Source organism: Manis pentadactyla, chromosome 3 (assembly GCF_030020395.1).
Source record: "Manis pentadactyla isolate mManPen7 chromosome 3, mManPen7.hap1, whole genome shotgun sequence".
NCBI classification, from domain to species: domain Eukaryota; kingdom Metazoa; phylum Chordata; class Mammalia; order Pholidota; family Manidae; genus Manis; species Manis pentadactyla.
In genome coordinates this window covers 196948411-196964751 of record NC_080021.1, presented here as the reverse complement: position 1 = coordinate 196964751, position 16341 = coordinate 196948411, and the positions used below count along the sequence as shown (strand labels likewise).

Genomic DNA, 16341 nt, shown 5'->3' with positions numbered 1-16341 from the left:
TTTGTCTTTTGGATGGTGGTGATCCTTACTGGTGTGAGGTGATATCTCATTGTGGTTTTAATTTGCATTTCTCTGATGACTAGTGATGTGGAGCATCTTTTCATGTGTCTGTTGGCCATATGAATTTCTTCTTTGGAGAACTGTCTGTTCAGCTCCTGTGCCCATTTTTTAATTGGATTACTTGCTTTTTGTTTGTTGAGGTGCGTGAGCTCTTTATATATTTTGGATGTCAACCCTTTATCGGATCTGTTATTTATGAATATATTCTCCCTTACTGTAGGATGCCTTTTTGTTCTATTGGTGGTGTTCATTTTTGTGTTTGTTTCCCTTGCCCGGGGAGATATGTTCATGAAGAAGTCACTCATGTTTATGTCCAAGAGATTTTTGCCTATGTATTTTTCTAAGAGTTTTATGGTTTCATGACTTACATTCAGGTCTTTGATCCATTTTGAATTTACTTTTGTGTATGGGGTTAGACAGTGGTCCAGTTTCATTCTCTTACATGTAGCTGTCCAGTTTTGCCAGCACCATCTGTTGAAGAGACTGTCATTTCCCCACTGTACGTCCGTGACTCCTTTATCATATATTAATTGACCATATATGTTTGGGTTAATGTCTGGAGTCTCTATTCTGTTCCATTGGTCTGTGGCTCTGTTCTTGTGCCAGTACCAAACTGTCTTGATTACTGTGGCTTTGCAGTAGAGCTTGAAGTTGGGGAGCGAGATCCCACCCACTTTATTCTTCCTTCTCAGGATTGCTTTGGGTATTCGGGGTTTTTGGTGTTCCCATATGAATTTTTTAATTATTTGTTCCAGTTCATTGAAGAATGTTGTTGGTAATTTGATAGGGACTGCATCAAATCTGTGTATTGCTTTGGGCAGGATGGCCATTTTGAAGATATTAATTCTTCCTAGCCAAGAACATGGGATGAGTTTCCATTTGTTAGTGTCCTCTTTAATTTCTTTTAAGATTGTTTTATAGTTTTCAGGGTATAGGTCTTTCACTTCCTTGGTTAGGTTTATTCCTAGGTATTTAATTCTTTTTGATGCAGTTGTGAATGGAACTGTTTTCCTGATTTCTCTTTCTACTAGTTCATTGTTAGTGTATAGGAAAGCCACAGATTTCTGTGTGTTAATTTGTATCCTGCAATTCTGCTGTATTCTGATATCAGTTCTAGTAGTTTTGGACTGGAGTCTTTAGGGTTTTTTATGTACAATATCATGTCATCTGCAAATAGTGACTGTTGAACTTCTTCTTTACCAATTTGGATTCCTTGTATTTCTTTGTTTTGTCTAATTGCTGTGGCTAGGACCTGCAGTACTATGTTGAATAGAAGTGGGGAAAGTGGGCATCCCTGTTTTGTTCCTGATCTCAGAGGAAAAGCTTTCAGCTTCTCACTGTTCAGTATGATGTTGTCTGTGGGCTTATCATATATGGCCTTTATTATGTTGAGGTACTTGCCCTCTATACCCATTTTGCTGAGAGTTTTAATCATGAATGGATGTTGAATTTTGTTGAATGCTTTTTCAGCATCTATGGAGATGATCATGTGGTTTTTGTCTTTCTTTTTGTTGATGTGGTGGATGATGTTGATGGATTTTTGAATGTTGTACCATCCTTGCATCCCTGGGATGAATCCCACTTGGTCATGGTGTATGATCCTTTTGATGTATTTTTGAATTTGGTTTGCTAATATTTTGTTGAGTATTTTTGCATCTACGTTCATCAGGGATATTGGTCTGTAATTTTCTTTTTTGGTGGGGTCTTTACCTGGTTTTGGTGTTAGGGTGATGTTGGCTTCATAGAATGAGTTTGGGAGTATTCCCTCCTCTTCTATTTTTTGGAAAACTTTAAGGAGAATGGGTATTATGTCTTCTCTGTATGTCTGATAAAATTCTGCAGTAAATCCATCTGGCCTGGGAGTTTTGTTCCTGGGTAGTTTTTTGATTACCGCTTCAATGTCTTTGCTGGTCATTGGTTTGTTTAGATTTTTGTGTTTCTTCCTTGGTCAATCTTGGAAGGTTGTATTTTTCTAAGAAGTTGTCCATTCCTTCTAGGTTTTCCAGCTTGTTAGCATACAGGTTTTCATAGTATTCTCTAATAATTCTTTGTATTTCTGTGGGATCCGTCGTGATTTTTCCTTTCTCATTTCTGATTCTGTAGATGTGTGTTCATTCTCTTTTTCTCTTAATTAAGTCTGGCTGGAGGCTTATCTATTTTGTTTATTCTCTCAAAGAACCAGCTCTTGGTTTCATTGATTTTTTTTTCTATTGTTTTATTCTTCTCAATTTTATTTATTTCTTCTCTGATCTTTATTATGTCCCTCCTTCTGCTGACTTTAGGCCTCATTTGTTCTTCTTTTTCCAATTTCAATAACTGTGACGTTAAGACTATTCATTTGGGATTGTTCTTCCTTCTTTAAATATGCCTGGATTGCTATATACTTTCCTCTTAAGACTGCTTTCGCTGCGTCCCACAGAAGTTGGGGCTTTGTGTTGTTGTTGTCATTTGTTTCCATATATTGCTTGATCTCTATTTTAATTTGGTCATTGATCCATTGATTATTTAGGAGCATGTTTTTAAGCCTCCATGTGTTTGTGGGCCTTTTTTGCTTTCTTTGTACAATTTAGTTCTAGTTTTATTCCTTTGTGGTGTGCAAAGTTGGTTGGTAGAATTTCAATCTTTTGGAATTTACTGAGGCTCTTTTTGTGACCTAGTATGTGGTCTATCCTTCGGCATATTTTTTAAAGTAGCTTCATTAGCCAGATAGTAAAACTAATGTGCAGAAGGCAAAATTTCAGAAAGAATCACATAGGAAAACTAATTCTCCTGTCCAAGGACAACCACTTCTACCAGTTTCTATAGAACAATGACTTGTTTTTGCTTTTGTGTTGAGTGAAACTTAATTATCCCACAGCAGCACAACCACAACTACCTCAATTTTTTCCCCCACAGATGCACAGTATTCCACTTAATTGACCAAATTAAGCTCTTAAGGAATTTTTAGTTGGTTTTCCAACTTTAAAACTTTTTCTATAGTAAAATTTATCCATGATTCCTTTTATGACTTTCTGGTTAAGATTTTTATTTTTCCCATTTTTTTTAGTTTGCTTTAGTTTATGGTTTCATTTTTACATCAAATCTTCATTCATCTCAAATTTATGAGTACAAGGTATGTGATTCAGATAGTTAGGCATTTATTCCAACAGCATTTTCCCCATATTGGTCTGAAATTACAGCTTTATCTTACATTAAGTCCCTGTTTGTATTCTGGTCTGCTTCTAGACTATTGTGTATTTCACTGAGGAGTCTTCCTAGTAAAGAGCCATTCTAAATTGCTGCAATCATTACAATGTATAATACATTTTACAATTTGGTAGGATTAAATCCCCTTCTCTACTGTTGTGTTACAGAACAATTTATGCTATTTTTGCATATTGTTTTAAAATTTCCTTTTAAATATTACAGATCAAAGTTCTCACTTAACCACCATTCTTCAATGTTGATTCTGCCTCACCACTTCTCCCCTCCGCATGTGCAGAGGAAACCACTTACCAGCGTGTTTTTCCTTTGTTGTTTTTCTACACATTAATATGTATACCCACAAAAAATATACAGTGTTCTTTTGTGGCTTTTGTTTGGTTTATGGTTACTGTCTGTATGATTTTGCAATCTGCCTTTTTCCCTTGATAACAAAGCCTTGAAACCATATTCATTCAACATGTATATATATTACATGCTTTAGTTGGCCTGTAGTATTGTGCATCAAGGCTTCTCAAACTTTAGGCAGCCCAAGAATTCACTACGAGAGCTTGTTAAACATACAGATTTCTGGGTTCTACCCCAGATAAGTGATTTAGAGATCTGGGGTGAAGCCTAAGAATAATTCCACACAAACTCCCAGGGATACTAACACTGCCTACTGACTACAATACTTTGAGGAGCACTGCTCTCAAGTATGAACAAATTACAGGTCAGCTCATTCCCTCACTAATGGATATTTAGGTTGGTTCCAATTTGTCCACCATTATAAACACTACTGTCCTTGTCACAGTGCAGTTTCTCTCAGGTGGATATTAACAAGTGGAATCTGCACTGTAACAGATGGTTTTAAAAGAACAAAACTGACCCAAGAAACAACCCCCCAATAATGAAATGTAAGGCCAGTGGTGATGGACAGACTTTCTAACATCTCTCAAAGTTATAACAGCATATCCCCTGATAACTGTCTAAGCCTTATGCTTTACAGGACACTAAGTGAAGGGGCTAAGGCACATTGAAGTAGCTTATTTTCTGAGCTGCTCTCATCCTTCCCGTCCTGAGGTACATAATGTTGGGAAATGAGAGTTAAGAGATGGTGTACAAAGTCCAACTGAGCATCTGCTCCTCTGGATCACTGACCACTGACTTATTTATGCACCTCTGTAAGGCTGAAAAGGTAATCCTAACTGTTGAGAATAGATAGGTAAATAAAACTATAACCCCCCAAAAGAAATAAAAATAAATAAAAATAGAGATAAAATCTGATATGTATTAGCATATTAATGTATAATGATCAATTCTGAAATTCTTACATTATGAGCTTTTCAAGAAGCTTAAAACATTTAAAAAAATTAAGATATACTGCACTAACAACATTTAACTAAACCGAAAACATTTACAAGTTAAGAAATTAATTTGTTAACTTTGTAAGTTCCTTCTCATACATAGTAATGACCAACAGCCTTCTGATATAACAGCTTTACCCAGACTCTGAGTTGTCTCCCACTCGCTAGCTGTAAGTGGGAGAAGTATGGAGTTACCAATGGTGTCTCAGAATGCCTGAAGCAAAGTATAGCAGGTAGGCATAGGGAAAATATTTTATTACCAGAGCCTGTGTTCTCCTCTTAAAAAGAGGCCAAGTGTGCAATCAACCAGGTGACTCAAACCCCTCCAAACATGGCTGACTGGGTCAGATGTAGACTCTGCACTTGAAGGCAGAGCAGTAAAATGAAGGATCATGACCAAATTTTTTCTGATGACTGTTGTACTATCACAAACCTCCTTCCATGGAGGTAAGTATTTCCAATTGCTGTACAGTTTTAATTGTGTCTGGTTCTGATTCCAAGGACTCTACTGCCACTGAGGTCCTGAGCTGCACTCAAGTTACAAAATACAAACAGCTCCAGTGCCAGTGCACAGTGTACATAGTACAACTACTGCTTCCAGATAAAGGAGAGATTCCCCCGTACAATGTCCAGCCAAGGTAACTGAAGCATTAAGAATACATAACTGCTTTGGTTATTTTACTTATTGTCAGGGGGAAAATCTGTCATAAACTACTCAATAATCCTTACTGTCAACTTTTCACAAGAAATTACTTCTTGCTCAAAATATCCCAGTACTTTTTCTTTTGGTCTAAAGATCTATAAAGGCAAAAACTTCAATTTCTATGCAAGTTCACAGACACAGATGAAACAGTGAAAAATTCAACAAACAATCCATATGTCAACAAAAGGCAGGTGAGATACTTGCGACAGTGGACACTCATCAGCACCTACCTTGGGCCTGTGTTGTTTGTACATCTTTTGTACTTAAATTTCACTTAATCCTTGTGACAACTGAGAGAGATCCTATTATATCCACATTTTATAGATTAAGGAGAAAAACCACGAATGTTAATTACTTTTCTAAGGTCAAGTGCTAACAAATGTCAGACCCAAGTACATTGCTCTGCAGCAACTTCAAGTATTTACTGACATGAAGAGATGTTTATGATATATATGACAATGATCAGAAAGAATACAGGTCAAATATAAATAATGATTGGGGGTAAATGTCAAGTTATTTACATATGTCAAGCTATAATATACTTTCAAGTTATTTTATAATTCTTCTTTTTGGTCATTTCCACTTATTAAACTTTTCTACACAAAATGAGTGACTGTGACCCACTTTCCCTTCCCCCGGGGGGAAAAAAAACAATGCAGGGAATACAAATCTGAACCATGGAAATTTAAAGACACATGTATACTTTCAGAGTTCAAAGAGTAGAAACAGCTTAACATAGTAGATAGAAAGTTAGTCTGAGCAAGACAATAATCAAAATAAATACACATGTGAAGTTCTTGTTAGGAATATATTTTGAAATACAATTTCCTAGAAGCCAGTCCTCACCTGTCAGTTGATGTTGGGCTAATAGCCACTGGTGTTTCTGCTGCCTTTTCTGCAGGTTTCTCTTGCTTCACTGCACTAGCAGGTGCAGGTTCAGAAGATGCTGTCGGTGATGCTGGAGTGGTGGATGTGGATGCGGGTGCAGGACTGGGAGTGGGAGTGGGAGCTACAGCGGGGGCGGGAGCAGGGGTGGAAGCTTGGGCCACAGCTGTAGCTGTGGAGGAACTAACGGTGGGAGTGGTGACGGGATTTGACTGCTGAGTTGTAGCTGGTGTCGTCACTGCCTTGGGCTGAACACATAAAGAAGCAAAACAATAAATTACGATAAAATATTACATTATTACTTGATTTCTAATTAGACTGTATTTTTATAGGATGTTACAAATGTTAACACTAATACAAACTAGTAACTCAAAAATAATTTTGTAAAATGACATAATAAATGACCAACATTAGCAATCTGAACCACTATTTATGCTAATCTTTCAAAATTGATGAAAGGTAATATCAACGTCAATTAGCTTTATTTAGCTAACAGTTTCAGTCTCCATATCAAACTAATACAAAAAGGACCAAAAGAAACCAATATTTAAAAATACACAGAATGTGTATCCAAAAAAACAACCACACAATTTCCCCCCAAAACCTTTGTAATTTAAGTTCCTTGTTCATAACTTTAAAGTATTATCATTCAAAAGCATTATCAAAATAACCTTCTTGAAATGGAATTAGAAGTATGATTAATGAACATGCCAAATACTCTGCTGTATTTCCCAACATTGACTGATATGTGTTAAGTACAAAGAAGTCAACCTAACTCTTGAGATGTGTATATAAACAGAAAAATAAAGGTCAAATAAAATTATAACCACATGCTCAGCACTTGCTGAACTAGTAGCAGAGCTATCAAGGTTCCCCTAGAGCAAAAAGCAATTACAGACACATAAAAATCTTACTATGAGTTTTATTCTTCTCCTAAGGCCTATCAATACTATCTGTTCAGCTCATACCTTGACTAAGAATGAAAGTGGACTGTTTTGATAGAAGATGGGATTAAATTCAATGTGATTGCCCCAAGTATAAATCAACAAATTCTAAGAGCAAGAAACTGATTTGTCTCATTTTCAATTCGAGCTATTACAGATTGTGCTGGAAAAAAGCTCTAGTGCAAGATGGGGGAGGGGACTTCAGAAAATACTAGTGGCATTCACTCCTTCCTTTCTCTAGTCTGAGAGACTTGTATTTAACTCTTACTAACTTCTAATTGCCAATATAATACTCTGCAAATTATTACTGTTCTACAACTCCAATCTAGATAAAAAATGTAATGGGTTAATGCAATATGCCAATTTACTATTTCCCTTAAGATTATTTGTGATCACTATTATAACACACCATGCCCTCGAGGTCTTGATGCAACAAAGAATGATTTAAGCTTTATTCTAAACAATACCAAACCCATCTGCTTTTTGAAGTTTTCCTGTTTATTTCTGATCTTAATAGCTTTTTCTGTTTCCTATGTAAAAAGATTATTTCTCATTGCTTCCACATAATTGTCCACATAAAAAGTCATCTTCCCTTTTTAATAGCTGGCTGGTCTCTACTATGAACTTGAAAATCAAACAAAAAAAATATCACCAGAATCCTATGTAAAATATGAAAAGGCTTGGCTCTTCAAATGCATGCATCTATTCTAAGACTTATCCTGCTTAATTCTTAGTTATTTTCTAAATAGTTGAGGTTACTGTAATATTCAAGGAAGTAACATCAGTAAAAATTATATATCCAAATGTGTGTGTACCACATTTCCCATTATGTAGTATCTATGATAAAACTAGATGAAGTGATAAGAGTATTACTCAGCCCTAAAAAGGATGGAAATTCTGGCACACGCTGTATACACAGATGAACCTTGAAGACTTATGCTGAAGGAAGTAAGCTAATCACAGAAAGGAAATACTGTAAGATTCTACTCATATGAGGTATGCAGAGTAGTCAAATTAATAGACAGAAAACAGAATTGTGGTGCCAGAGACTGAAGGGAGAGGGGAAATGGAGACTTATTGTTTAATGGGTACAGTTTCAGTTTGGGAAGATGAAAAAAATCTGGAGACTGATGGTGCTGTGGTTTGCACCAATGTGAATGTACCTAATGCCACTGTACAATATATTTAAAAATGGTTAAACTGATAAATTTTGTGTTATGTATATTTTATCACAATTTAAAAAAACTAGATGAGATAGTTTCCTCATGATTCCGTTCCTTTATATTTAAACATTTAATGAGTGCTAAATATAGCAAAATATGGTGCTTAAAATTAAAAGATTAAAATTAAAAAATTTTAGTGATTAACTTTTATAAATTGTTCCAAATATATTTTAGTCCAATAAAGCACAAGAATTTCTGTTAAAAATTTCCCCACAATAATCACTCCATCATTTCTTTAGCTGCCTTTTCTTTTTTTAGTTTCTAAAAAGCCATCCCATTAGCTAAGATGTATCAATGCAATTCTGAGTCTATATGCCCTTTCTGCCTTAAGGAATTTGTCAGGTCTAGTATATAATTTAGCAGGTCCCATTAAGACACCCTTATTAAAAACTGCAAAACAATAAAACTTAACCATTTCTAAGGATCATACTTTCTAATAATTACATAATTAGTGACTTTACTATTCCAGCAAAACCTAACCAATTTTAGCATGACATGTTATACATTAACTGCTTTAATTTATTTAAAATTATGTTCAAACTACAAATGTATAAAATCACTAACTTTATGGTTAATTCAAGATAAAATGTTAAAACCTTTAATAACAAACAGATAAATGCATGCCACTATGGATGTGCATAAACTGTAGTCACTTAAAGTATAAATATAAGACTTGAGATCACTTTTTAAAAAACACACACATACATAAAGATACACAGAATAAGGCTGAAACTTACTTTTGTCACCATAACCACCACAAAGTTTTTCTCATCTATTTTATATTCTTTTAGAGCAGTCTCATCATTGAGGATTTTGCCTAGTTCATTAAAGAAAAAACAAACATATTATTTAAGGCACAGTAACCTTTATCTTACACGTAACTGAAGTTAAAACAATCACCAATGTCAATGCAATCAGTACTTCCCCCCAAAAATTTATTAACCAATCCGCCAAGATAAATATAAATGGAAACATGATTAGTTAAAAAGCTTTAAGCACTTTGACTAAAAGATATCAAATACAAACAATGTATATAGACATCCTAAGCAATTTTTAAAAGTTATTACTTATAATAAAAAGACTTGCTGTGTGTGGAAGTATTCACTAGCTCCTGAGAAAAGGGAGATCATGAAGACAAATAAAATTCACTATTGTGATCGTCTAAGGATCACCCAATGAATAACCTATAATCCTTCTTGATGGGAGGAAGGAGAAGAGAACAAGCTTCCTCCTCCCACAAGTACTGAATACCTAGCCAAACGGAAATGCTCCAATGCTGTAAGAGTAAAATGCTAATAAGTACTTCAGAAGAGTGGATTAAAGATGGCGGGTGAGAGCTGAGACAGAGGCTTCTTCCTAAAACCGCATATAATACAAAAATATAATTAATACAACTAATTCTGAGAGAGCAACAGGGAAGAGGACTGTGCCAGACTGCAAACAGCTGGAGAAAAGAGCAGACCTCACGGAACAGGGTAATGTACCAAAGCTGTGGCCTGGAGGGAGCCAAGCCCTTCCCCCACCCCAGTTCACTGGCAGGAGGAAGAGAAATGGAGTGGGGAGGGAGTGGAGGCCTGGGACTGCTGAATACCTAACTCCGGAGATCTGTTCTGGGAACACAAACCTACATTTCATGGTGCTTTCATGATACGCTCCTGATTACGGGGTTGGAAAGCTAAGACAGGCAGAATTACTGGAGAGACTGAGATTCCAGCCACTTGTAGAAAGCAGGGATCCATATCCGGCTGCTCTGGCACAAAAGTTCATACCTGTGTGCTCGGCCCACTGGTTCAGGCAGTGGAGACAGGCACAGAAGCCGGGAAGCAGGAAACAGCTCTTTCCTCCCCCCAGGCAACAATACCACTTCCCTGCCACCCCTGACATTGCTTCAGGGGCAGAGCAGCTCCAGAGAGTAGAGATTCTGGACACTAGGGGGCACCATATAAATATGAAATGCCAAAGCAACCTGGTACAGAGTAAAACTAATATAATGCCTAAGAAAGATGATATGGACCTCATGACTCTTCCTGAAAGGGAGTTCAAAATAAAAATCATTAACATGCTAATGGCGGTACGGAAAGATATTCAAGAACTGAGGAATGAATTCTGGTCGGAGATCCAATTGTTGCAGAGCACAATGGAGGGAATTAAAAGCAGATTGGATACAGTGGTGGAGATGATAAATGAAATAGAAACTAGAGAAGAGGAATACAAAGAAGCTGAGGCACAGAGAGAAAAACGGATCTCTAAGAATGAAAGAATATTGAGAGAACTGTGTGACAAATCCAAACGGAACAATATTCACATCATAGGGGGACCAGAAGAAGAAGAGAGAGGAAAAGGGATAGAAGTGTCTTTGAGGAGGTAATTCCTGAAAACTTCCCCAATCTGGGGAAGGAGATAGTCTCTCAGGCCATGGAGATCCACAGACCTCCCAACACAAGGGACCCAAGGAAGACAACATGAAGATACATAGTAATTAAAATGGAAAAGATCAAGGATAAGGACAGACTGTTAAAAGCAGCCAGAGACAGAAATAACATTACATACAAAGGAAAGCCCATCAGACTTCTCAGCAGAAACCTTACAGGCCAGAAGGGAGAGGCATGATGTATGTAATGCAATGAAGCAGAAGGGCCTGGAACCAAGATTACTTTATCCGGCAAGATAATCATTTAAATTTGAAGGAGGGATTAAACAATTTCCAGATAAGCAAAAGCTGAGAGAATTACCTCCCACAAACCATCTCTACAGTCTATTTTGGAGGGACTGCTATAGATGGAAGTGTTCCTAAGGTTTAATAGCTGTCACCAGAGGTAATAAAACCACAGTAAAGAAAGTAGAACAGCTAATTACTAAGCAAATGCAAAATTAAATTAACTATCCCCAAAGTAAATCAAGGGATAGACAAAGAGTACAGAATATGATACCTAACATATAAAGAATGGAGGATGAAGAAAAAGGAGGAGAAAAAGATAAGAACCCTTAGATTGTGTTTGTAATAGCATATTAAGTGAGCTAAGTTAAACTCTTAGATAGTAAGGAAGTTACCCGGAACCTTTGGTAACCACGAATCTAAAGCCTGAAATGGCAATAAGTACATACCTATCGATAATCACCCTAAATGTAAATGGACTGAATGCACCAATCAAAAGACACAGAGTCACTGAATGGATAAAAAAACAAGACCCATCTATATGCTGCCTAGAAAAGACTCACTTTAAACCCAAAGACATTCACAGACTAAAAGTCAAGGGATGGAAAAAGATATTTCATGCAACTACTAGAAAAAAGCAGAAGTTGCAGTACTTGTATCAGACAAAATAGACTTCAAAACAAAGTCACAAGAGACAAAGAAGGACATTACATAATGATAAAGGGGTCAATCCAAAAAGAAGATATAACCATTATAAATCTCTATGCACCCAACACAGGATCACCGACATACGTGAAACAAATACTAACTGAATTAAAAGGGGAAATAGAATGCAGTGCATTCATTCTAGGAGATTTCAACACTCCACTCAGATCAACCAGAAAGAAAATAAGTAAGGACACAGAGGCACTAACTAAACAACACATTAGAACAGATCAACCTAATAGACATCTACAGAACTCTATAACCAAAAACAGTAGGATACACATTCTTCTCAAGTGCACATGGAACATTTTCAAGAATAGATCATATACTAGGGCCACAAAAAGAGCCTCAGTAAATTAAAAAAGATTGAAATTGTACCAACCAGTTTCTCAGATCACAAAGGTATGAAACTAGAAATAAATTACACAAAGAAAATGAAAAATCCCACAAACACATGGAGGCTTAACAACATTCTCCTAAATAACCAATGGATCAATGACCAAATAAAAACAGAGATCAAGCAATATATGGAGACAAATTACAACAATAATTCAACACCACAAAATCTGTGGGACACAGCTAAGGCCGTGCTAAGAGGAAAGTATACTGCAATTCAGGCCTACCTCAGGAAAGAAGAACAATCCCATATAAGCAGTCTAAACTCACAATTAACGAAACTAGAAAAAGAAGAACAAATGAGGCCCAAAGTGAGTAGAAGGAGGGACATAATGAAGATTAGAGCATAAATAAATAAAATTGAGAATAGAAAAATAGAAAGAATCAATGAAAGCAAGAGCTGGTTCTTTGAGAAAATAAACAAAATAGATAAACCCCTAGCCAAACTTTTCAAGAAAAAGAGTCTACACACATATACAGAATCAGAAATGAGAAAGGAAAAGTCACTATGGACACCACAGAAATACAAAGAATTATTAGAGAATACTATGAAAAATTATATGCTAACAAACTGGATAACCTAGAAGAAATGGACAACTTTTCTAGAGAAATACAACCTTCCAAAGCTGACCAAGGAAGAAACAGAAAATCTGAACAGACCAATTACCAATGACAAAATCAAACTGGTAATCAAAAACTACCTAAGAACAAAACTCCTGGACCAGATGGCTTCACAGCTGAATTTTATTAAACATTTAGTGAAGACCTAATACCCATATTCCTCAAAGTTTTCCAAAGAGTACAAGAGGGAATACTTCCAAACTCATTCTATGACACCAGCATCACTCTAATACCAAAACCAGGCAAAGACATCACACACAAAAAAAATTACATACCAATATCCCTGATGAACATAGATGCAAAAATACGCAACAAAATATTAGCAAACAGAATTCAAAAATATATCAAAAAGTTCATCCATTATGATCAAGTAGGATTTATCCAGGGATGCAAGGATGGTACAACATTCGAAAATCCATCAACATCATCTACCACATCAACAAAAAGGACAAAAACCACATGATCATCTCCATAGATGCTGAAAAAGCATTCAACAAAATTCAACATCCATTCATGATAAAAACTCTCAACAAAATGGGTATAGAGGGCAAATACCTCAACATAATAAAGGCCATATATGACAAACCCACAGCCAACATCATACCTAACAGTGAGAAGCTAAAAGCTTTCCTTTAAGATCAGGAACAATACAAGGTTGCCCACTTTCCCCACTTCTATTCAACATAGTACTGGAGGTCCTAGCCACAGTAATCAGACAACAGAAAGAAATAAAAGGAATCCAGATTGGCAAGGAAGAAGTTAAACTGTTTGCAGATGACATGATATTGTACATAAAAAACCCTAAAGAATCCACGCCAAAACTATTAGATCTAATATCTGAATTCAGCAAAGTTGCAGGATATAAAATTAATACACAGAAATCTTGTGGCATTCCTATACACTAACAATGAAGTAGTAGAGAGAGAAATCAGGAAAACAATTCCATTCACAGTTGCAGCAAAAAGAATAAAATACTTAGGAATAAACCTAACCAAGGAAGTGAAAGACCTATACCCTGAAAACTACAAGACACTCTTAAGAGAAATTAAAGAAGATACCAATAAATGGAAATTCATCCCATGCTCATGGATAGGAAGAATTAATATTGTCAAAATAGCCATCCTGCCTTAAGCAATCTACAGATTCAATGCAATTCCTATCAAAATACCAACAGCATTCTTCAACAAACTAGAGAAAATTGTTCTAAAAATATGGAACCATAGAAGACCTCAAATAGCCAAAGCAATTCTGAGAAGGAAGAATAAAGCTGGGGGCATTATGCTCCCCAACTTCAAGCTCTACTACAAAGCCACAGTAATCAAGACAATTTGGTACTGGCACAAGAACAGACCCACAGACCAATGGAAAAGACTAGAGAGCCCTGATGTAAACCCAACCATATATGGTCAATTAATATATGATAAAGGAGCCATGGATATACAATGGGGAAATGACAGCCTCTTCAACAGCTTGTGTTGGCAAAACTGGACAGCTACATGCAACAGAATGAAATTGGATTATTGTTTAACCCCTACACAAAAGTAAACTCGAAATGGATTAAAGACTTGAATGTAAGTCATGAAACCATAAAACTCTTAGAAGACAACACAGGCAAAAATCTCCTGAATATAAGCATGAGCAACTTCTTCCTGAACGCATCTCCTCCAGCAAGGGAAACAAAAGCAAAAATGAACTCATGGGACTACATCAAACTAAAAAGTTTCTGTACAGCAAAGGACACCATCAAGAGAACAAAAAGGCATCCTACAGTATGGGAGAATATATTTGTAAATGACATATCCGACAGGGGTTAACATCCAAAATATATAAAGAACTTACACACCTCAACACCCAAAAAGCAAATAACCCGATTAACAAATGGGCAGAGGATATGAAAAGACAGTTCTCCAATGAAGAAATTCAGATGGCCAACAGACACATGAAAGATGCTCCACATCACTAATCATCAGGGAAATACAAATTAAAACCACAATGAGGTATCACCTCACACCAGTAAGGATGGCCAGCATTGAAAAGACTAAGAACAACAAATGCTGGCAAGGATGTGGAGAAAGGGGAACCCTCCTACACTGCTGGTGGGAATGTAAGCTAGTTCAACCATTGTGGAAAGCAATATGGAGGTTCCTCAAAAAACTAAAAATGGAAATACCATTTGACCCAGGAATCCCACTCCTTGGAATTTACCCAAAGAATACAACTTCTCAGATTCAAAAAGACATATACACCCCTATATTTATCGCAGCACTTTTTACAATAGCCAAGATAAGAAAACAACCCAAGTGTCCATCAGTAGATGAATGGATAAAGAAGATGTAGTACATATACACAATGGAATAGTATTCGGCCATAAGAAAGAAACAAATCCTACCATTTGCAACAACATGGATGGAGCTGGAGGACATTATGCTCAGTGAAATAAGCCAGGCAGAGAAAGACAAATGCCAAATGATTTCCCTCATTTGTGGAATATAACAATGAAGGAAAACTGAAGGAACAAAATAGCAACAGACTCAGAGACTGCAAGAATGAACTAGTGGTTACCAAAGGGAAGGGGTGTGGGAGGGCAGGTGGGGAAGGAGGGAGAAGGGTACTGAGGGGTATTATGTTTAGTACACATGGTGTGGGGGATCATGGGGAGAACAGTGCAGCACAGAGAAGGCACATAGTGGGTCTGTGGCATCTTGCTGCACTGATGGACAGTGACTTCATTGAGGTATGGGTGGGGACTTGATAATATGGGTAAATGTAGTAAGCACATTGTTTTTTCATGTGAAACCTTCATAAGAGTGTATATCAATCATACCTTAATAAAAAATAAAAAAATAAAAAGTACTTCAGAAAATGACTTGTTACACAGAAATGACAAGATGGCACAGGACTGAGTAAGGCACAGAATATACAAGACTGGTCATGTTGAAGATCAAATGTTCAAGTTGATTCCTTCAGGTTTCCTTTTCCTTGAATTTAGTTGTTCATTTTTAAAAAGTTACTGAATCAAAAATTTCAAACATTAGGACAGAAAAGAATAGCATTTCTATTCAGTATAGGAATGAGAAAATAGGCCAAAACTAGAAAATTCAGAAATTCTAGTTTTATGTTTGCCACCAACTATGTGCCTCTTTTTAGGCTTCTGATTCCTAATCACATGGCTAGTGTTTCCTCTAAACATCTCAGTTAAGAAACTACTACAAAATTTCTATGGAGGAAGAGACAAGAATTCATGGGCAATCCATTATCCACCTTACTGACATCTACAGTGACACTGTTCAATATTTCTTTTGAAAAATAAAGAATTTCTCCACAAATTTCACTTATCAAATCTATTTTTAGCAAACATTTTCCTGGTTACTAGTGAGGCTAGTTAACTTTGCCATTTCCTGATTATATTCTTTCTTTATTGATTTCTAAGAACTCTATAAAATCTGAAGATAAACTTTCCCTTTCCTGTCATTTATTTACAGTGTCTTTTGACATATAAGGTTTTCTATATTCTATCAATTTTTGTGTTTTATTTAAAAAACATATAGACTGACATTTAAGTTCACAGGATGATTCCAACTACAGTAATAAGCAATCAGTA

At 36.2% G+C, this 16341-nt stretch overlaps 1 protein-coding gene across 1 annotated transcript in view; it reads right to left on the bottom strand.

Annotated features, from left to right (window-relative positions):
• Positions 1 to 16341, bottom strand: part of RAD23B (RAD23 homolog B, nucleotide excision repair protein) — a 53887-nt gene that overhangs the window by 20757 nt on the left and 16789 nt on the right. Inside the window, exons 3-4 of the mRNA XM_036903309.2 lie at positions 9100 to 9179; positions 6157 to 6443 (exon numbers count right to left, since the gene is read on the bottom strand). Of these exons, the coding sequence (XP_036759204.1) occupies positions 6157 to 6443; positions 9100 to 9179 (367 nt within the window). The remainder of the gene's footprint in view (positions 1 to 6156; positions 6444 to 9099; positions 9180 to 16341) is intronic.